The sequence below is a fragment of the Natator depressus genome, chromosome 4, assembly GCF_965152275.1.
Source record: "Natator depressus isolate rNatDep1 chromosome 4, rNatDep2.hap1, whole genome shotgun sequence".
NCBI lineage: Eukaryota > Metazoa > Chordata > Testudines > Cheloniidae > Natator > Natator depressus.
In genome coordinates, this window is record NC_134237.1 from 79,934,543 (window position 1) to 79,956,330 (window position 21,788).

At 40.8% G+C, this 21,788-nt stretch overlaps 1 protein-coding gene across 1 annotated transcript in view; it reads right to left on the reverse strand.

The window, feature by feature from the left end:
- The window catches only part of LOC141986958 (EF-hand calcium-binding domain-containing protein 6-like), an 87,879-nt gene that overhangs the window by 64,012 nt on the left and 2,079 nt on the right, over nt 1–21,788 (reverse strand). Inside the window, exons 2-9 of the mRNA XM_074952053.1 lie at nt 12,307–12,416; nt 11,272–11,372; nt 10,958–11,035; nt 7,731–7,907; nt 6,974–7,111; nt 5,486–5,613; nt 3,618–3,760; nt 2,091–2,287 (exon numbers count right to left, since the gene is read on the reverse strand). Of these exons, the coding sequence (XP_074808154.1) occupies nt 2,091–2,287; nt 3,618–3,760; nt 5,486–5,613; nt 6,974–7,111; nt 7,731–7,907; nt 10,958–11,035; nt 11,272–11,372; nt 12,307–12,416 (1,072 nt within the window). The remainder of the gene's footprint in view (nt 1–2,090; nt 2,288–3,617; nt 3,761–5,485; nt 5,614–6,973; nt 7,112–7,730; nt 7,908–10,957; nt 11,036–11,271; nt 11,373–12,306; nt 12,417–21,788) is intronic.

The following is a 21,788-nucleotide window of genomic DNA, read 5'->3' on the forward strand; positions in this document are numbered from 1 at the left end:
AGACAACAATTACAAAAGTTATACACGACAATCATGTTTTAAGAGAAAAATATTAAGGCCAAATCCTGGCCTTACTATTATGATGTGCATTCTTAGGTAGGTCAGTGATGATGGCTAAGCAAAGAGCCCTGACGTCATTATGCTAAAGCAGAGCAAAATAGGATTAGTACAATGGGCGTAAGCCAAACCCCACTGACATCAGAGAGAGTTTTTCCATTTATTTCCATGGGCTTTGGATCAACCCAGGGTGCTCAGCTATGCCCCCTACTGCTGTTCCAAACCAGAGTCACGTGCACTTCTCTCAATGCCTGCTGACAACGTGTGCACCTGTGCAAGGGCTCAGGCTCTGTGCCATGCTCCCATTCTAGTACACCACACCAGCTTAGGGCTATGGAGTGCCTCCAGATATGCCAGCCAACTCCTTCAACTGCTCATGGAAATACGAGGTGTCTTCTGTCCTGCTTCTGCACAGATGCACTAGGGGAGAATAGGGTCACCTGTCCTCTTCCCCCATCCAGTGCTCCAGCACAAGACGACACATCAGAATTTTGCTCTGAGCAACAGAACATGACAGTATCTTTCTAAGAATTTATACAAACTTCAGATGAATCTGATGCAAGGACCAAAGGCCCAAGTGTTCGTAACCAATGAGAACAGTAATAGTTCCACATGATGATGATAAAAATCCAGAATAAAATCTGAATTAACTTCCTGTGGGTCTCCAATACACCTGGTCTGATTTGTTTATATTTTAGCTTGTAACATCTCTGGGCCACAGGCTGTCTTGCACAGCATCAAGCATATTACTGGTGCTTAGCAAATAACAAACAACAGTAACGACAGCGTTGGCCACATTATTTTGTTGTAAATACAAAATGGTATTAAAGACATTTAAAAAAGAAAATGGTATTGTCTATTTCTGAAAAATAAACTTCATTTCAATGGAGTAAGTATTTCATTAAATAGGATGGTGAAATAATTCATTTACTCATGGTCCGTTACTTTTCTGTTCACATTTTGTTCATGTTCAGCTGAATTTTGTGACAGTCTTTAAAGTTCTTCTAGTACTGAAACTCCCACAGCACAGGGCAGGAGAACAGCACGCAGGAAGCATGGCTCAGACTGACAAGGGAGTCTCTCCCAAAGACTAAATGGAAGTTTTACTGTTTGTTACCATGGTTATTTCAGGTTACTTATCTTGTCATGGAGGCAGATTCAGTCAGCCCTATCTAGTAGTAGTTATCTCCAGCTTTCCAAATCATGCAAGCTGCGGAAGGCCATGGCTTATGGCTCTGTACCAAGCCACTTATTCAGGGGAAAAGTCATCCTGTTTCAGAAGGCCAATGTTAAAATAAACTTGTGCTTGCTGGAGAACTGCTCTGGGGAAAATGAGCCTAAGCAAACTTGTGCCTCTCCCACTGTGGTACAATATTCCCTAATGGTCCATATCCCAGTACCCCTATTCCAAATGGGAACCATGCAGCACACGGAAATTTCTATGGGCCCCAGTTCAGAATAACTTCTAGCTCTCAGTGGTGCCCACGATGAGGGACGTGCATTGTCCTGGTTTAAGGGACAGTTTTCTTAAAAACACAAACCAACAAAAACCTTTGCATTGAGACCTTTCCCACTCACCAGAAGGGAGAGGTTCTCTTTTGGGGATGTGGAGGGAGAGGGGAGCCCTGCTGTAATTCCATCTGCCATTTTTCCAGGAGTGTTGTAGGGGGAAGAGGGTAAGGTGTAGGCTTGATGAGCCACTGGATGACAGAAACAATGCTGTCGGCCAGAAATGCAATATTTCAGCCTTTTAACTCTTCCCTGATTGTCATTGTTAGTCAGGCAAGAAAGCCTCCACTTCACAAAGCACCCCATAAAAATTAGGCGCAGCCTCCACAGATGCAGAGCATAGGAGGCCGGTGGAAATCACAGAGGCGACTTTCAACTGGATACAGGCCGTTAGTTTGCATTATCACTTCTCTCTCTGATCAGAGTCATTGGGCTTAATTCTACCTTGTGAAAATGGGTGCAGCTCTACCAAAGCCATGTAATCAGAGAAAGCAATGATAAATAAGCGATGACTTCATACGAACTTATGCTTGGGATTAGAGAGAATTTTGTGTGTGATCCCTCTGTCACTACGATCCTGGAAGTTCCTTAGAAGATCCAAATAATTGATCCCAGTTTGGCTGTTTTCAAGGCTACATCTTGCCAGGAAAAGGTTAAAATGCTCCTTTTTGAGATGCATGTCAAATTTTTGTAGGATTGACAAGAAGGATTCTTTTCCCACCTTCCAAAAAACAAAACAAAAAAGAAAGAAGTGAATCAGATATCACTCTACTTAAATAAAACTTTAATATGAAGAACATCATTGATGAGCTTTCTCATTACTTATTCTGTTGCATGATCACTGCATTTATTCAGTGTTCAAGGGCCACATTCAGCCACCTTACTCGTAATGGGCAAAAATCCCAGCTCTACTGAAGTCAATGGCAACATTAATATTGGCTTCCGTGGAGCCAGGGTTTCATCCAATGAACAGTACTTTACTCCATGAGCAGTCCCATTGATAAGAGTTCTCCCCTCCACTGTGGATCTTTTATCCTGCTGCGGATTCAGCCAAGGAAGAATTCCCCCTGGAGCAGGCTTAGCTTAAGGCCTATCTGCAAGCCCCACAATTGATGGCATGTCAGGAATGCATTGAGTAACCCTGTAAATAACTCTCTAGTATTATTTTATTATTTAATAAATCTTCATATAGTTTATTACAGGTCTGGCTACAAGCATTGTCTTTGGGTGTGAGATCTAAGGGAAAATGACCTGGGGCAAGTGAGTGACTGGTCCTTTGTGATGAGGAATAACTTGAATATTGTTGTGATTCTTGGTCTTAAAAGCCATCTACCACAGAGATATGCTCCCATGCGTGGCAAGATAGGCCAGAATGTCCGAGGGTACTGTCTGGGACCCCGTTTAAGGCTGATAATGTGCCTGAAGAGTTTGCATTTGGTGCAGTTGATTGGTGAAATTGAAGTTCAGAATTCACAACCAATTTGGTGTTTGTGCCCTGGTTTTTAACAGTCTGCCCTGAGTTGATACTCATACTCTTGGGCCACCATTGGGAACTTAATAAAAAGTGTCAAGAAAGAAAGTATAATGAATAGAGATTGCAAACACTTCGGGTTTGTTTGTTTGTTCTTCTCCTTTATATTTTATCAGCCTTGCTAAACTGCTTGCCTTGGTCCTGCTTTTCTGAATGTTTGGAATAAACACTTGCTACTCAAATTGTTAGTGCCTATTAATATAAATGGGACCATTTTCTTATTAGAAGCGTCATATCCACCATAGCTATGGATATAAACATTAATGGATACATTTGCCAGAAATTCGGCAACAAAAGTGGAGATTAGTGCTATACTGGTAAACACAAAGGACCAAATAATGCTCTTCTCGCTTATCTAAGTAACCCTACTGAGTAATCCCAGCTGGCTGGTTAGTGTATTGGGGTTTGGATTCAACAGTCCTTGCTTCACATCTCATTACAGCCCACACAATACCTCCAGATCATTTGCTGTGGGCGCTTCCCCACTTAGAACCGATTCACAGACCAAAAAGCATTTTACCTTGCCTGTTTTTTGTGGGTCGTGTTTTTCAAATTCTTCTTTCATGTTTCTAAATCCTTCTCTGAATTTATCTTTCAGCCACCTTTCTATGTCAAGTGAAGCTCTGCGTTCCCACTCTGCTTTCGAGATTTCCCTGCTTTGCCCTTCAGTCGTGATACAGAAAGAAAAGTTTAAACATTATTTATTTAATATTAACAAAAAGAAGATGTTGAGAAAGATAATAGGACTCTAATGCACTGAAACTGTGTAGTACTGAAGGAGTCAAAGGATGGAAAGACAGCAGTAACTCTCCCTGACTTAGTTACGATAAGCCCTACTGATAAGCCTAAGTGGTGAAACAGCCATCTTTCTTCAATCAGTGATGCCTCCTGTTAATTAGGCCACAGCCCAAGACTCATTCAGGCGTTCCAGGTACTTTTTTTATCCAATTAAACTTAAAGACATCACTTCTCTGCACCTTGCTCAACTCCTTTGTTGCTTTCTTTGCAAAGTGTTTCTTGGGTGTAAATTTAACCATGATCAGATTTGCAAATGACACTAAATTTTGAGGGGTAACAAACACACAGGAGGACAGAACTAAAAATCTTTCCAACCCACTGCAAAGTGAGATGGAAAGATTAGAGCAGCGGGGGTTGCAGGGAACAAGCAGAGATCTACATCTACAGCAAAATAAGCAACAAAGATACAATGTGAAGAGAAATAACCATGCAGTTGCACTGGTTGCATTTAAGTGAAGTTATCTTCATCTTGTCTCCAGTAGAGTGAATATGAGGAATCAGGACCGGACAGTTAGGAGGGGAGGTGTCCCATAAAAGGATCTCAAGAAGTGGTGTACAGAATAAAAAAGTTTGATGACACCTGTTCTACAGTGCAAGCCAGCATCAATGCAAGCTTCCCCACACTGCACCACCAATGTGCTTTAACCCTGACCTCGAGGGACCACCCTGAGATGTGAGAGAGCAATTCCTCCTCCACAGCCATTCAGTCTTTAGTCTCTGCTCATTGGGGAATTCAAGGCAGATCCTTCATACACCAAGCCACACATTTGTATGCATCTCTGAAACTGAAGGCAGAGAGCATTAGGCTCCCAAAGTCTACCCCTAAGCTAGAAGGCTGGACCCTATGACAGAGACTTACATTACAGGTACTCTCACTGCAGGTCTGACTGCTGTATTTGTAATATATTTGCTAATGTACGTGTTACCTGATCAACTGTCAGACCTGTTCATGATGATATTGCCCTCTTGTAAGTGTTGTATAAAGAGAATAAAAGCCTTACAGATATTTGTAACAAAGGTTTTTCTTTAACTGAAGTAGTAGATGCCTATGTTTTTGGAACAAAAAGTCCTGATGATTCTACCCCTGATGTTGCAGACAGGCAATTGAGCAGGTAACCATGGTGTCTGTGCATAGGTAACATCATATAGTGCAGGATATTTAAGTAAACATTGACACAAAGAAGAAAAACTCCTGGAACCTAGGAAAGGCAACCAGTATAATCAACTATAAGTATTCTAAAGACAATACTTGGAGGATCTAAATTGTTCAGTGCTTAGATGCTATTCTGATAAGTACTATAGAAAAACCTCAGAGAGAATGGTGGAGGATGGTGTTAGTAAACAACAAATACGGTGGAAGATTTGTGATGTGGATACTTAGTCCAATAAGAACTGAACTAAAACCACAAAATTCATTTCACAGAGGCTACCAGACAGCCAACAGACAGAGAGTAACTATTTTAAGACTTGACTACTTCTGAGCCAGTTGTCTAGAGGTGTATCCATAACCAATCCCCCAAGTAATTCCGTTTCAATGACCGTTTTTTTCTGATTGCCATGAAGGTTACTGAAAGCTATGGATTCAATTACCAGATATATTGTTTGGGTTTTTTTTACCAGAAACTTTAGCATTGTTTGAAGATCCATTTTGGAGCTTAGCTCCTAATTTTTTAAGTAGTATATCTCCTTTCAGAACTCCTGTTCCTTCTGTGTCATATCTGCAAAAAGCAAGAGGAGAAAGCCATTATCAGATTTAGCTCCTTTCTTAGAGAACAGTTCATGCTTCCTCGGCATTTGTCATCTTCCTGTGAACATCAAGCACTGACAAAATGTCAGCAGAGTTAACCCAGTGGACCAGGTTTTCCAACAAACAAAAACTGAACAATAGAGAGACGACACTCCCAGCTGTCCCCATAATATTAGATAAAATAGAGGCAGTGGTACCTAGTGGTAAGCACATTAGCCTTCTATTGTAATAGACAAAAGAATAAAATCAATAGGCCGATTCCTGAGTCCTCAACTGCCCCCCATTCCTCTGCTTCCACTGAGAGCATGGAGCAGCAGATGGGCTCTGCACCTCATGTTCAGGAGTCATGATTTGACCTAATACCATATACTTCCAATTATCTGAAACCCTATTATCCAAACCTCTGCAGTATTACTCACTCCCACGACAGCAGGGCTGCGAAGGGACCCTGGTGTGGTCACAGGGCCAGTGACACCCGATCCTGGCAGGCACAAGGTGCAGGGAAGGCTGCAGTCTGGCAAGGCAAAGCAGAGTCTTCGGAAGGGAGGACAGCACAGGAAGCCGCTGTCATGGGAGTGAGTGAGCAGGTCCACGACTGCAGAGGGCTCCCTGCACTGCCCTTTTGATTATCCAAACTCCCAATTATCTGAATAAAATCTGTGTTCCCCAGGCTATTTGGATAATTGGGAGCATGCTGTTATAATAATACTTGCACTTACATAGCCCCTTCCATCCAAGGATCTCATAGCACTTTACAAACACTGATAATTCTATAAATCAGGTTTATAATGGAAACTACAGTATGAATGATCCTTCCTTGCAGCAGACCTGCTGTTATAACTATATTGAACTACTGAAAATTCATGTGACCAGTATTTCTATGGAAACATCATCACACTGCTTTTGCACCAGTTAAGAAACATTGGTGTTTGCCTATTGGATGCACTAACTGGTTACCACATACTGGAGCAGACCCTGTTCTGCAGCTACTTTATGTGTGGAACTCCCAATGGCTTCACTGAGAGTTCTGTATGCAGAGCAGCTGCAGATTAGGGCCCATGAGTGGTCAGCGGAGTCCTCTACCCTGTGCCTGGACTAAGCATCTTCCCTGTGGCTAATATGATAGGAACTAGCTCAATGACAGTGAAAGTGGCTATTTGTATTTCTGACTTTGACCAGGTTCTCTCCATTTACCTTGTCCTCCCTTATCTGGCCCCACACCAGCATCATACACTCATACCCTCACAAGTCCACCACCTAACACCAGAGTGGTGCTCTTTGTTTTTTAAATGGGAATGAGAATATTATCTAAAACTTGAATCTGATGTTACCTTCTCCAAAGCTTTTCAAACTCTTCATTTCCAATGTGAAAACCTAGTTTGTTAAGTATGTTCTTAAACTCAGGCATCAGAATCCTGATGTCATCACCTGGGTTCTTCTGGAGCATCAGATCAGCAATATCCAGGGACCTATTTCCAACAGAAGACAATATGATCCTTGATACATTTCACCCTTATGAAACTTACCCTAGGCCTGCAACACAGAAATTCCTCATTATCTTACGAACACAGAATCATAACATTTTGATTTAAAAGAAAAAAAAATTGATCCTGATATGTACTTGGGGGTTTCTCTACAGTTGCGTCATGCCTTAGCAGTGGAAAAGAATCAAGAAGGTAGGTTTGGTTTGGGTTTCTTTTTAAATCCTCAGACAGTGAGTCTTGAGCCCTCTTTATATGGTCCACTTTGTAAAAAGATGCTTCCCCCTCCCTCCTGATCCCATTCTACAGATTTGGATGCTGCCAGGATCAAGCCTGATAAATCCTGAACCTTTTACCAATGAGAGCATTTAACATTAGAAGAAACATATCAAGGGATGTGGTAAATTCTCCATTACTTGGAATCTTTAAATCAAGATCGGGTGACTTTCTAAAAGATATACTCTAGTTCAGCCACAAATGGTTGGGATTGATGCAGGAATCACTAGGGGAAGTTTCTGGGATCAGTGTTACACAGGAGGTCAGACTAGATGATCACAATGGTCCCTTCTAGCCATAAAATCTATGATTGCTGCAGAAGCGCTTATACCTTTGTTTTGCTTTTTCTTTCAGTTGTGCATGCACCTGTGATGCAGTCATCATGACTCCGCCCCCCTGTCTGTGGTTGATGGGATCAAGCCAGGCTGGAGCCCCAGAAGTAGCAGGATCACAAATTGCTGCATATAACTCTTCAAACTTGATAATGGCTTTGTCCTGTAGCTTAAGCCTGTTACAATGCAGGGTTGTGAATGTTTGTTTTTAGTTTGCATTCTCTTCAGTGACATAAAAGAGACAGATCACGTACTAATGGAGGAGCAGACCAAACAAATCAAACTTCTTCCTTTCAACACTTCTTTCTTCCACTACCTCAGCTCACATACAGAGGAGAAAGCCATTAAGTGGCAATGACATATATATTAATACTTGCATTAAATGCACTAAAATTAGTTGGTATTAACTCCATTAACATTCAACTAGTGATTGCCTATGGCCGGGCTGCATGCACCACAACAGTGGAGCCCGATGACATCTCAAAGTTGGCTGGCAAAAGATCATTTGTATATGATTCAAAACCGCAGATGCAGAGCCTATCCAGCCTAGCTTGAGGAGTTCCCACTGCCCTATGATTAAATGCATCACCACCGCCGCCAGAGTAAGATTTTATTCTTTGACAGTTTTCTTCAAGTTGCAGCTAAGCCCCAGGTTGCCAGGCAGCAAGCACATCCCAACTGCCACCCAGCAGCTGTAATCAGCTTGCCCTCCCCTGCACACGTCACAGGAAGTCCCACCTCAAGGGGTTCAGCAGACAGTAGCCTCATGGTGCCTGATTGGCTCCCTCCCTTACACAAACCCAGGAGGCATTCAAGGAAGTGTCCAGGCAACAATGTGGATCATTAGCTGCCATGTCCACACTGCATTCTCTGTTCCTTATCTCCTGGTATTGACCTTGGCTTTGACCTCAACTACCACTCATACCCCAGAACACCCACACAGATTCTGATACTAGGTATTGACCTTTGGCCTAATCCTCATCCAGTCTCTAGCTCTGCCCATCAGCCTGATTATTGACCCTGATACTGACTCTGAATCCTGGTGGTTGTTCCTGCCTAGTGAGCTCATGCACTAGTCTCACCTACCTTTGCACAGAATCCTGACACACTCTTTCTTCTGTGCAGTTTGTAACAAGAATGATCATCTATAGTAGACGTAAGAGAACAGCCTTAAGACAAATGCTGTTAGACTACCATGATCTGATCCTTCATGAATAATAACTCCATATAGCTTTAAACTGGGGTGAGGAAAATTAAAGTTGATGTGGCCCACCCAAGAAGAATTCTGAATGCTGCTGTTGCTACTACATCTACACTTACTTTTAAAGAGGAGATATTTACTAGGGACTAGGGGTCTGATCCAACAGCAATAAAAGACTCCAACTGCCTTCAGTGGGGGGGCCTCAAGCACTATGTTCTTCAGTGCCCTATTTTACAATATTCAGTTAAAAACTCCTGTAAGAAGGCATTTCAATCCAGTCTGCCACTGTACACTTTTAATATGGCTTTTTGATCAGTTAAAAAAAAATAAGGTTGTCTAATTTGATTGTGCATGTCTTAATTTGCCTTTTTCCTGAAAAATATAGAGAAGTCATATTGCATTATACTGTGCTTAAATAATGAAAACTTAAATATTTTAAATGGAGCTACTCAAATAATGAAAACATGTATTTGTGGATCATTTATACACTGGTTGATAGCGGGGGGTGGAGGGAATGATCAATCAACCATTAACCCCCATTATTTGCTCAGTTCTAATTGTAAGTAAGCCTGAAATTACATCCACAGTGAAGCAGACATTACAGTGCTATGCGGTATGCACAGATGTGAATGGATGTAAGACAAGGGAATTCACACACAGTGCCTGCAATTGTTAATATAATACACAAATATTATTTCTCAGTAACTATGTAATGAACTTATTTCACTAGTGTAATGCAGGTTATTTGCCTGCGTACAAAGCTATGACTCAGTGAAAGGATTATATTACTGTCATAAATCACTTCAGGGTCCCTATCCAATTTATGAATGGCGCAAAACAAAAGAATAAAATGAGATTCGAAAAGATAACTGTGATGAAGCTCACATAGCGAGGAATAATGTGAAGCAAAAATCATAGGCTGGGGAATTATGGGCCATGCAGTAAAAATATAGAGAAGGCTGTGAAGGTTATTGCGGGTAATACATTGAAGAGGAGCCAAAAGTGTGATGAAGTCATTAAAAAGGAAACAATAGCAGGAATAATTCAAGCAAATTATTGAGGAAATTATTCCACTTTACTTCACGCTTATTAGGCTTCCAGCTGAATTACTGCTCTCAGTTTGGCATATCATTTTTTGTAAAGAAAAATCAATTGAGAAGAGTAAAGAAGATGTTTAGAAAATAAGATCCAGGAGAAAATATTAAGAATACTGAAGGATAAATCCAACTCAGTTTTCTCACACCCTGAGGGTATTTTAGCTGCCAGAATATGAGAAGGGATGTTATGAAAGGGAGAGGGATCCATTATTCTTATTACCAATGAAGATAAATCAAAAAGTAATGGTCAGAAGGGAAAATATAAATAACTTATTAACTTTACAGGCTGCACTTATACTAGTTTTGCCCCCGTGTTATGCCACTGGTTTAAAAGGAGCTATTTACACGATTTACATCAGCGTAAGAGAGAGGACAGCAGCTCCACAACTCTTAGAACAGTTAGGCGATTGAACAAGATGCCAAGATTGCTTATAGAATCATCATCACTGGAAGTACTGAAAGCTCAACTTGACACCCATCCATCACAGGTAGCGTAGGAATAATAAAATCCAACTTTCACGGAGATGGACAGATGACCAACACAAAGGATTGTCCCTTTCAGTCCAAAGGATTGTATGAAGAATGAGTTGCAGGATTGGCATCAGGAAATCTACCTTTAATAATTTTGCTTTTTAAATACAAAACTGCACTCTCCCTCTTATAGTACAATATTTTTCAGACCATGTGATTTAGAAAAATGCATCTGTGCTTTATAGTCACATCATTATATGGTTTCCAGTTTGAAAATACTATGCTGGCAAGTGAAAGATGAATTTCTTGAGTAAGGAAGAAAATTGAGAGAAGGGGACTATTGCGGTAAAGCCAGGTCTGCCACAGTCAAAATGGAAAATTTGCTCATATTTATATTATAGGTTATGAATAGTGGAAGTCTTTTGCCACCTTCTTTAGCTTTTATCTGATCACATACCTTAGAAGAAGTTGCTGATACTGCTTGAAGCTGATATACCTTCCAAGAAATTTGGTCAGCATCATTAGTAGCACATCTCTATGAATGAATAAAAGTAAGAAATATATTGATCCAGTACACCTTCATACACTGATAAAAGACAAAAGTGGGGGGCGGGAAGAGAGGGAATTGGGAGGAAATATAAAGTATTTCATGGTACTAAATATATGGAAAAAGACCACTGGCTTTGTTTCATACCTTTAGTGATACACATGCAAGTGTCAAAGTTAAGTAACAGATCCCGGACAATGCAATCTCCTGTGTGAGGCACATACCTATTGACCTGCCCCTTGCCCTCAGGGTCATTGTTTTTGAACAGTTGTCTCATAGTAAAATAGCCTCCAGATCTCATTTTTTCATGCAAAATGTGCTCCAGCTTAAATAAAAATAAATTTGATACACATTCAATAGCAAATATACAAAAAACTCACACCTCTAATATGTACTTTTAACTCGATTTTTTTCCTTAAAGCACAAGAAGAGGATGTCGACTGTCACTGACAAGATTATAAGAAATCAAAAATGAATAAATGTTCCACAATGAAATGATGTATCTTTAATAACCACCTGGAGGTGGGGGCAGGGGGGAAGAGTACTTTCGGTCGAGTCTTGAGCAGGAAAAGAAAAATTTACAATTTTTTTCTACTCAGCTTGTAATATAGGCTTTCATGTACTGTTGCGCGGCTGAATTGAGTGAACCTTATTGGCATTGCCAAAATAAATATGATCTTTGCTTTCTGTGTTATCATTAAACCATGTGTTGCCAGGTTACATTCTGAGAAAACTACGAGCCCAGTCCTGAAACCTTTACTCAGTCTGTATTCAGAAAAAGTTTCCATTGTCTTCAATGGGAGTTTCCCCCCACAAACAACAACATCATGAGGATGCCATTCAACATAGGTAAATTTGTTCTGAAATAATGGTGAAGGAGTGTGTACAATGTTTTAGAATTCAATTAATACTTATGGAGGATATTACTAGGTAACTGAATTATACAAACTTATGCTGACAGTTCTTTTCTGTTTGACAGAGAGCTTCTAAAAATCATATATTTTTAAAGGACTGGGGCTAGAATTTCCTGTGGAAAATATTAAAATTGAACACTGTAATATAAGTTAAGTTAGGACATATAGTTATAACCTATCACCATGCTTGGCTTTCAGGGCAAAAGGAGGAGATGTATGTGTACCACCTTGAAGCCAATTCACAGGGCTTGCTGACAGATGCCATATTGGTACCAAGAAAGGTTTCAGAGTCAAATTTTATTCTTCCCATTTATTTACATGGACTGTATTTGATTAAAATCATACCTCATCAGCTTCAATCCTGAGCTGTCCCCCAGGCTGAGACAGTAAACTGGTCCTGCTGCTAACAAAACTTGCTCTGCTTACTGCTGAGTTTCCAATGTCAGCTTGTTGGCCTGGGTCATAAAAAAAAAGTCAACTTTCAGAAACTATGAACAATGTATACCGGTAAAGAGAGCTAGTAGATAAGGCACAGAATTCAGTCACAGAGGAACCACCAGATCATCTAGTCTGACCTCCTGTATATCACAGGCCACCAATAGCATCAAGCACTCGCACATTAAACCCAACAACTGAAATTAGACCAAAGTATTACAGCCCTCAGGAGACCTCATTTGCCACAGGGAGAGAACAGGAAGGACCAAAGTGCACCAGTGCCCACGGTCCCTGCAATGACAGGGAAATGATTCAGTGAAATATACCCAGATAATCCTGGCAAGTGACTTGCAGCTACACGCTGCAGAGGGAGGCACAATCCCCCCCCAGGTCACTACCAATCTGACCTGTGGGAAAATTCTTTCCCAACCCCATATACTGCAACCAATTAGACTCTGGGCATGTAATCGAGAACCATCCAGCCAAGCATCTGAGAGAGAGAATGCTCAGTGCCACCTCAGAGCCCTAATCCTCCATGTCCAATGTCAGTTCTCCAGCTGTGGTAATCTCCGATGCTTCACTGGAAGGAGATAAAAAACCCTCCCATAATACATTGGAGCAGGATGGGGAATATCTCCCTAACCCCTGAAGCATGAGCTTTAGGAACATAAGAAACAAACTGGAAGTGAGCCCCAGGGCAGTTGAGCCCTGCCCCCTACCATCACAAGCAACCCTGTCAGACAGCTGCATTCATAAATTTGTCCAGCTCTCTCATAAAATTAATTAACTTGTTTTCCCCCACAACTCCTATTGGGAGGCTGTTTCAGAACCTCACCCTTCTGCTGGTTAGAAACAGTGTTCTAGTTTCCAGACTGAATTTGTCCATGGCCAGTTTATACCTATTTGCTCTTGTGCCAACACTGTCCTTTAGCTTAAATAGCTTTTCATCCTCCCTAGTATTTAACCCCCGATGTACAAAAATTGCTTGTTTGTAGGAGTTCACCAGCAATGAAAACCTTTTGCTGATCTTTAGCTTAAATAGCTTTTCATCCTCCCTAGTATTTAATCCCCTGAGCAATTATATCCCATCTTCACCTTCTTTTTGCTAGACTAATCAAGTCAAACTCTTCCAGTCACCTGTCATAAGATAGGCCTTCCATTCTCCTAATCATCCTAGTAGCTGTTCTCTACACCTGCTCCAGTTTAAATTCATCTTTCTTGAACAGGGTAACCATAACAGTACACAGTACTCCAGATGAAGTCTTACAATAACATTAATGCTTCTCTGCCTCTACAGGAAAGGGCAATCAGGAGACCTGGGTTCTAGTCCCAACTCTGCTACTGGTTTACTGAGTGGCCTTAGGCAAGTCACTTATTCTCTTTGTTTTATATTCCCTAAGCATATTCTACAGATAATGGGTTACATTTTGTATTACAGGTATGTCAATAAACAGAATCATAGACAAAAATGGAGGGCTCTAAAGGACCTGAAGAGGTTATCTAGTCTATCTCCCCATGCTGAGGCAGGACCAAGTAAACCTAGACCATCCCTCACAGGTGTTTGTCCAACCTGTTCTTAAAAACCTCCAGTGATACAGATTCCACAACCTCCCTTGGTAACCTATTCCAGAGCTTAACTAACTAGAAAGCTTTTCTTAGTATCTAATCTAAACCTCTCTTGCTGCAGTTTAAGCCCATTACTTCTTGTCCTACCCTTCATATCATGGAGAACAACTGATCACCCTCCTCTTCGTAACAGCCCTTAACATGTTTGAAGACTATTCTCAGGTCCCCCCTCAGTCTTCTTTCCTCAAGACTAACCATGCCCAGTTTTTTTAAACCATTCTTCATAGATCAGATTTTCTAAAGTTTTTATCATTTTTGTTGCTGTTTTCTGGACTCTCTCTAATCTGTCCACATCTTTTTTAAAGTGTGGTGCCCAGAACTGGTCACAGTTCCACAGTGGGACAATTAGCTGCTCTGTCTTATGTCTGACACTCCTACACCCCATCATTCTACACCCCAGAATGATTAGCCTTCCCCCCAGTTGCTCCACACTGTTGGCTCATGTTCAGTTTGTGATCCACTATAACCCCCAGATCCTTTTCAGCAGTACTACCATCTAGCCAGTTATTCCCCATTTTCATGGGTGGTGGGTGAAGCTTCCCCTGGGGGAAGCTAGCTCCCTGTCCTGCCTCTTCTGCCCTGCCCAGACTCCACCCCCGCCCTGCATCCCTCCTCTCCCTCTCCCACATGCTGCGAAACCCCCCTGCCGGCCGTTCAACACATCCCTCCTCACTCCCCCACCACAGCCCCCCACCCACCCACCCACCACTAGACCCCTGCACGCCTGCTGCTCACCTCCTCACCCCTGCGCCTGCCTGCCACTTGCCTTCTCACCCTCCTAGACCTCCTCCACCTGCAGTGAGACCCTTACCCACATGCCACTCACCTCCTCACCCCCCTGCCCACCCACCACTCACCTTCTCACCCCCTACCCCACCAGACCTTCTCCACCTGCAGCGGGAGCCCTGCTAGCCCGCCGCTCACCTCCTCACTGCCCCCTCCCTGCTCACTGCAAGACCCCTGCTGCTTACCTCTTCACTCCCCTACCCACAGCTGGCATGCTGTGTCCATCCTCGCTCCCCAGCTAGCATGCCGCATCCCTCTTCACTTCCCCGCCTCCACAGGGAAGTGGAGTGAGGAGGGACACTGAGAGCAGCTGGGACCTCCGAAGCGGGGGTAGAGTGGAGGAGAGGAGGAAGACTTACCATTCAGGCAGCAGCACAGTCGGTGCGGACCTTGGGGAAAGGGTGGAGCAGGGAGGGGAAGGGGCAGGGCCTAAGTGTAGTACTTTGCACTTGTCTTTATTGAATTTCATCTTGATGTTTTCTGACCAATACTTTAATTTATCAAGGTCATTTTGAATTCTAATCCTGTCCTCCAAAGTGCTTGCCACCCCTCCCACTTTGGTGTCATCCACACATTTTATAAGATTACTCTCCTCTCCATTATCCAAGTGAATAATGAAAATATTGAATAGTACCAGACCTAAGACAGACCCCTGCAGGACCCCACTAGATACATCTTCCCAGTTTGACAGCAAATCATTGAGAACTATTCTTTGAATACGTTTTTTCAAACAGCTGTGCATCCACCTTATAGTAATTGCATCTAGACCACATTTCCCTAGTTTGCTTATGAGAATATCATGAGGGACTATGCCAAAAGCCTTACTAAAATCAAGTTATATTATGTTTATTGCTTTCCCCCATCCACTAGGCCAGTAATCCTGTCAAAAAAAAGAAAATTAGGTTGGTTTGGCATGATTTGTTCTTGACAAAGCCATTTTGATTATTATTTATCAACCTGTTAGCCTCTACATGCTTATAAATTGATTGTTTGATAATTTGTTCCAGTACCTTTCCAGCTATCAAAATTAGGCTGACATAGCTATAATTCCCTGGGTACTCCTTTCCCCTTTTTAAAGACAGGTACTATGTTTGCCCATTGCTAATCCTGTGAGTCCTCACCCATCCTCAATGAGTTCTCAAAGATAATTGCAAACAGTTACAGAACTATGTGAAGGAATCTTGGAAGTACTCTAGGATGAATTTCATCAGGCCCTGCAAATTTGAATAAATCTAATTTATCCAAATATTCTGTAACCCACTCTTTCCCTGTTCTGGCTTGTGATCCTTCCCCTTTGTTGTTAATATTCAACATTAACTTTTTTAATGAAGAAGACTAAAGTAAAATAGGCTTCAAAGCCCTCTGTCTTCTTGGTGTCATCCATTATTACCTTCCTTCATCTTTCTCTTGCTCCTAAAGCATTTAAAAAAACCTTTTCTTATTGCCTTTTATGTTACTTGGTAGGTGTACCTCATTTTGTGTCTTAGCTTTTCTGATTTTTCCCTACAAGCTTGTGCTATACTTTCTTACTCATTATTAGCAATTTGTCCATGTTTCCACTTTTTGTAGGATTCCTTTTTGATTTTCAAGTCATTAAAGAGCTCCTGATGGAGCCATATTTAGCCAGCTGTCCTGAACTCCCTTTTCCCTTAGATTTTCTTCCCATGGGACCCCACCTAACAGATTCAGAGAATTTGTGAAGTCTGCTTTTTTGAAGTCCATTGTTCTTATTCTGCTGGGCTCGCTCCTTCCTTTCCTTAGAATCATGAAATCTATCATTTCATAAACCACTTTCACTCAAGTTACCTTCAGTCTCTATATTTGCAAACAACTCCTCACTGTTAGTCATAATCAAGTCCTAAATGGCTGACCCTTGGTTACTTCCTCCATCTTCTAAAACAAGAAGTTGTTCCCAACACATTCCAAGAACCAACTGGAGATTTTTTGTTTTGACATATTACTTTTCCAACAGATATCTGGGTAGTTACTAAAATTCCCCATTACTTTCAGGTTTTGGATTTTTCTGTTATTTGTTCTAGAAATATCCCCTCCATCTCCCCCTTGGATTTGGTGGTCTGTTGCAGACACCTACCATGATGTCACCCCTGTTTTTTTCCCCTTTTACCTTCACCCAGATACTTTCATCTGGTCTGCCCCTCACCTCCTTTTCACAGATTTATAGACTCTGTGGCCAGAAGGGACCATCATGATCATCTAGTCTGACCTTCTGCACATCCTTCCGGATCACAGAACAAGTGAATACATTTTTCATGTACAACGCTACTCCTCCTCCCTTTTCTCGATGCCTGTCCTTCCTGAACAAGCTATACCCCTCTATATCAATATTCCAGTCAAGAGATTTAGTCAACCAATACTCTTCGATGTCAACTGCATCATAATGTTGCTTGTGCATTAAGACTTCCAGTTCTTCTTGTTTATTCCCCCACATTCCTTGCATTTGTGTACAGAGAACTAAGGTGCTGAACAGATTCCCCAACTCATTTCCATCTTGTTGCTTCTATGGCACTCGCTTATAAACAGTCTATAAAGAGTTAATAAATTATTAACAGATGTTTTAACAAAGGGTAAATCAATGGTGATAGATTGTTATGGAACCTAACAGGTCAATAGGTTGCTTGTATCCATCTATAATGGCTTCTACTGATGTGCTTATAACCATCTACAACAGTTAGTACTCATGTCTGTAATGTGCTTATAATAGCCATTATTTATTAATCCATTATAAACTATAATAATACCAAAAGCATGACCACATAGAGATTCTTCTCCTCCTTTATAAGGGTCTATGGATTAAAAGTTCTAGATCTGAACACTGTTGTGATTTTATTATTAACAACGACATGTTATCAAATGTTTTACTGTACATTATACTGAGGGACAAGAATAACCTAAAAATAATGACTATTCATGCCAGCCAATCTAATTCTTCAAACAGCTGATGTAGAAGAAATCAATGACTAGCAGTTTCTATGATTAGTTTTTCCATCAAAATATGTACCACATTTGAGATGTCACAAAAGAATAGAAACAGGGAAGTAAAACTTTGAAAAATGTATGAAAAAAAACTGAAGATGTGGAACAAACGACTGTGATGCCACAGTCCTCAAATGCTGCACATAGGATTCAGGAGACATTATTCACAACACAACAGTATTCCTAATAGGATGGCAAAGAAGCAGCAGCGGTGCACTAGTGCTCTTTTCAGGTCAATTCTCTTCAGGTTCTCAGATCATGCTCCTTACTCTTTCCTTGCTCTCTCCTCCCCTGTCTCATATAGCTCGGCCACAAATGAAATAACTGAAGCACTGAAAAAACCCAAAAACCCACTGTATTAGCCTAGATTCAGTTGCTTTGGTGAGGGTAATCCTTAAACACAACAGGACATGTTCGGTCAAGCCATTTGTTTATATTACTGGTTCAGCCAAAAGGGAATGTCAAAAGAATAATGTGTATAACCAACAACAAAAAGACACAAATGTATGTAACTGTATAAGACAATACTAAGATGTTTGGAAACGGGCCTTTCCCATGCTTTTAGATTCTTACTTTATGCTAAACCTGTCAAGAATATGGTCACTTTGGGGATCATACCTGACACAAGGCATCGGTCAATGTGCTGCATTTAGAACATTGAAATGTCAAAGGCACAATTTGCACATGTATTCTCTGATTTGCATACATTCAGAGTATGACTTCACTTTTGTGCTATTACAGGCTGATTGAACCAAATTTTACCCTTCCTTGCAGCCTATGCCACCCACTGAAGTCAATGGGAGGCCAGAATTTGGACTGTAGAGTTTAGAAAAGCCCAACACATATTTATTATGTCATCTTTTGGCTTTCTCTTGCCTTTGCAAGATTGTGTTTAGGGTGTATGTTTGTATTCTTATGTGTTTTTCAGTAAAACTGTAAATTAGTCAAAAAGGGAGGTATGTAGATACAGTAAGAAATCTGAAAAATCTTCAGATATAAACTTTAAATATTTCTAAGTCAATATCTTATTTGGGGTTCAAATTCAAGAACAAACAGACATATCCCCTGTTCTGTGCTGTGAAAGGCCACACTGGCATTTCTATGGCCATCTGAAGTCATCTTCCCGCCTCCCCAATCAAACTGAAATCAATCACAAATTATTATCGATATTTTAAGGTATACACCTGCACATTTTTAAGGCACCAGATGGGACCATATACAGCCACAGACAATTGGCAAGATTTTTCAAATGGGTGCCTAAAGTTGGACTGCTACAAAAACAGCACTTTTAAGTCAGGCCACTTTTCAGATACCTAAATATGGATTTGGGCATCTAACTTTTCCAAAAACAAGTGCCTAATCTTGACTAATATGATTAGAAATAAAAAAGCAATACATGTTCCACATTTTAAATCTCTAGTATAGTAATAACCAATGTAATGTTTTCTAAACAATGCATTATGTTGGACCATTTGGGCATGATTTCTGCATTCACCATACAAGAACTTGCATAGTATTTGGTCACTTTAGTTTTGCAACCAATTTTAGACAACTGTAATATTTACCCCTAATGTAACAACCTCTAATAACCAATGTACGGCAAAATCCTCTTTCCCTTACTCACACAGTGCCCAACTGTGCCACCGTTATGGTGAATAGAACCTTACTACATGAGTAGTCCCACTGAAATCAATGGGACGGTGTATGTAGTAAGGTATCATTCAGTGTGAGTAAGCATTTTACAACTGGGCCAACAATCATTACTGTACATATATCTTACTAACTTCAAATGAGACTCCTTGTGAAGTAAGGTATTTCTCAGTGTGTGAGTAAGAACAGCAGAATCTAACCCCCCGTTAGTAATGTGAACATTACTTACAAAATATGGACCAAATAAAGGCAACATGAATTACATGAATTTTCCAGAAACAACTACTATTTGTGTATATAAGTTTATCAGGTTCCTTGTTTCATTCATATACTGCACTTATACATAGTTCATGGAGCCAGTTTTCTATGAACTCTATTTTAAAACATTCTAAATTTAGGATACTCTAGTCTGCATTTGGGCACTGAAATTAACACTTAAGTATCTGGCTACCTAGGGTACATTTGTATGCGAGGGATCTGAAATTAATCACTCCATTTTGAACAGACAAGTTTAAAAACTGGGTCATGATAGTCAATGAATCACACAATAAGTAAAATGTCATTATATATCATGACTATACCAATTTAAGTGTCTGCTGAATACCTAAGTATTAAATACAGTCTATTTGGAGACATAACTTAAAGTATTACTTTTTATTGTCTCATAATTGCAAAGTAGAATTCTTACTTGGCTTAGTAATTGGCCGGAGCTCAGCAAACATTACTGTGAGAAAATGGTCTTACAATTTCATTTGTTAATAATGTTTTCTAAAGTAAAAACTAATGTATATAATAAAACGAAACAGTAATGTTTTATTATATGCATTTATGATGTCTATCGAAGGAGTTTTAAATTCAGGTTTCAAAAGAGACATTTCTAATACGCTATAATTTTCAGTAATAGTATAATATTCTTGGCCACCATCACTTTTTTATTTAAATAAGATGAAGTGGGAGTGTTATGGTTTACCCGTTTAGGAACAAATGTTACAAGGGTCTCTGTAATGTGCACATATAAACATTTAAATATGCAAATTAATTGTGTGACTCTCTGATTTATGCACACAACTGCAGTTTTGCACTTGCACGTAAATATGTACAAGCAGAGTTCGCAGGCAGAGTTAAAAGCCCATTTGAAAATGTGGCCCTCATTTACCCTTTGGAATATGGTTGACATTTAATGATTCTTAGGATTGACATCACCACCAGATCCTTGGGACAGAACTTCAGTCTTATTTTGTACAGTTAAAGTCTACATCACTGTACTATATAAAGGTACAATTCAAGTGTGGAAAGAGGTCACTATTGCAGGTTCTTGCACCACTTCATAGAATCATAGAATATCAGGGTTGAAAGGGACCTCAGGAGGCCATCTAGTCCAACCCCTTGCTCAAAGCAGGATCTAATCCCCAACTAAATCATCCCAGCCAGGGCTTTGTCAAGACGGGCCTTAAAAACCTCTAAGGAAGGAGATTCCACCACCTCCCTAGGTAACCCATTCCAATGCTTCACCACCCTCCTAGTGAAAAAGTTTTTCCTAATATCCAACCTAAACATCCCCCACTGCAACTTGAGACCATTACTCCTTGTTCTGTCATCTGCCACCACTGAGAACAGTCTAGATCAGGGATAGGCAACCTGTGGTATGCATGCCAAAGGCGGCACGCGAGCTGATTTTCAGTGGCACTCACACTGCCCGGGTCCTGGCCACCAGTCTGGGGGCTCTGCATTTTAATTTAATTTTAAATGAAGCTTCTTAAAAACCTTATTTACTTTACATACAACAATAGTTTAGTTATATATTATAGACTTATAGAAAGAGACCTTCTAAAAACGTGAAAATGTATTACTGGCATGCTGAACTTAAATTAGACTGAATAAATGAAGACTCGGCAGACCACTTCTGAAAGGTTGCCGACCCCTGGTCTAGATCCATCCTCTTTGGAACCCCCCTTCAGGTAGTTGAAAGCAGCTATCAAATCCCCCCTCAGTCTTCTCTTCTGCAGACTAAATAATCCCAGTTCCGTCAGCCTCTTCTTATAAGTCATGTGCTCCAGCCCCCTAATCATTTTTGTTGCCCTCCGCTGGACTCTTTCCAATTTTTCCACATCCTTCTTGTAGTGTCGGGCCCAAAACTGGACACAGTACTCCAGATGAGGCCTCACCAATGCAGACTAGAGGGGAATGATCACGTCCCTCAATCTGCTGGCAATACTCCTACTTATACAGCCCAAAATGCCATTAACCTTCTTGGCAACAAGGGCATACTATTGACTCATATCCAGCTTCTCGTCCCCTGCAACTCCTAGGTCCTTTTCCTGAAGAACTGCTGCCTA